We start from the raw sequence: 1438 nt of genomic DNA, 5'->3' as shown, positions 1-1438 counted from the left end.
TTTTGTATTTGTCAGTTATATTTAGATAGACCTATACAGCCGTCAATACTCTTAGATCCGTCAGTCTTAGGTTTTTCCGTCATTGTAGGAAATGTCTAGTGCGTCAAGTAACCAGTCAATGGTTCGTGACGGGACGGAATACGAGGAAGTATACCCGTCCGGTCATAAAGACCAAGAGAGTCCTGGCGAAGAGAGGAGTCCGTCCGCCTCTTCCTCGTCCTCAATAAATGAGGATATAGAGATGGTCGAAGTAGAAGAATCGTCTGATGATGGCGAGGATCTACCATCGGAACCCGTCGTCTGTGCTGATGGACTAAGGAAGTTCATCATGCTACCAGAGTGGACGGTGCACAAATTCTCATCCATCATTAAGGAGAAACACTTCAACACATTTAGGGTCAACTTTCAGATTCTTGACTACATTCCAATCCGTCTGCCCTATGTATCAGAGAAATGCTATTACGACGGGGTGGAAGGTGTCGGAGTGTATGAACAGATGCTGAAGGCGGGGCTTAGATTTCGTCTTAGTAGACTGCATAGAGAGCTTTTAAAGTATCTGGGTCTGTCGGTCAACCAGATATCCCCAAATGCCTGGAGGGTCTTCCTTCAACTTTCCAGGGAAAGTTAATGCTCCTTCATCTTTGATTTACATTAATACTTGGTCGATTGGGGCAGTTAACGGGGTGAAATTGGTGAACCTTCTAGTGGGTGGTCTGGAGCACTTTTCATCATGTCGATCCCCGGTTTTAGCGACCTTTCGCCCCCTGTCTTGTCTCGTGTCTTCCTGCCTTTCCCTCTTCTTAGGCCTTTCCTCGCGGGCCAGCAGCGCATCCTCTGCATTCATGTACTTGGTAGCCCTGTAGAGGACGTCCGTCATGGTCTTTGGGTCATTCTTGTATAGGGAAAATAAGAACTTACCCTTCCGTAGCCCGCTAGTGAACGCGGCTACGAGTATTTTATCGTCAGCTTCGTCAATCGAAAGGGCTTCTTTGTTGAAACGAGTTATATAGGCTCGCAGCATCTTGTCTTCTTGCTGCTTGATGTTCATTAAGCAAGTGGTGGACTTTTTGTATCGATGTCCGCCTATAAAGTGTGAGGTGAGCAGGGCGCTTAACTCCTTGAAAGTATTGATGGAGTTTGGTGTCAAACTACTGAACCAGACCCTCGCAGGCCCCTTCAGCGTGGTCGGGAACGCCCTGCACATGATCTCTTCTGGTACGCCCTGAAGGTGCATCAGGGTCTTGAAGGTCTCTAAATGATCGAGTGGATCCTTGACCCCATCGTAACTTTCAATCTGCGGCATCTGGAACTTTTGTGGCAGGGGGAATGAGTTGACAGACGTGGTGAATGGTGAGTCGGTCCTGTTCACTAAATCGTCGAGATCAGAAGATACTCGCCCCTTGAGGGCGTTCATCATGACCTCCATCTGCTCCTTCAT

General features: G+C 47.8%; 1 protein-coding gene across 1 annotated transcript; it reads right to left on the bottom strand.

Moving 5' to 3' along the window:
- Window positions 1-646: 646 nt before the first annotated feature.
- Window positions 647-1438, bottom strand: LOC115964563. The gene has a single exon (XM_031083851.1). It carries the CDS (start codon window positions 1436-1438, stop codon window positions 647-649), a length of 792 nt encoding a protein of 263 aa, XP_030939711.1.

The sequence above is a fragment of the Quercus lobata genome, chromosome 10 (assembly GCF_001633185.2).
Source record: "Quercus lobata isolate SW786 chromosome 10, ValleyOak3.0 Primary Assembly, whole genome shotgun sequence".
Taxonomy (NCBI): domain Eukaryota; kingdom Viridiplantae; phylum Streptophyta; class Magnoliopsida; order Fagales; family Fagaceae; genus Quercus; species Quercus lobata.
The sequence above is the reverse complement of the archived record's forward strand: the minus strand, read 5'-3'. Positions and strand labels throughout refer to the sequence as shown.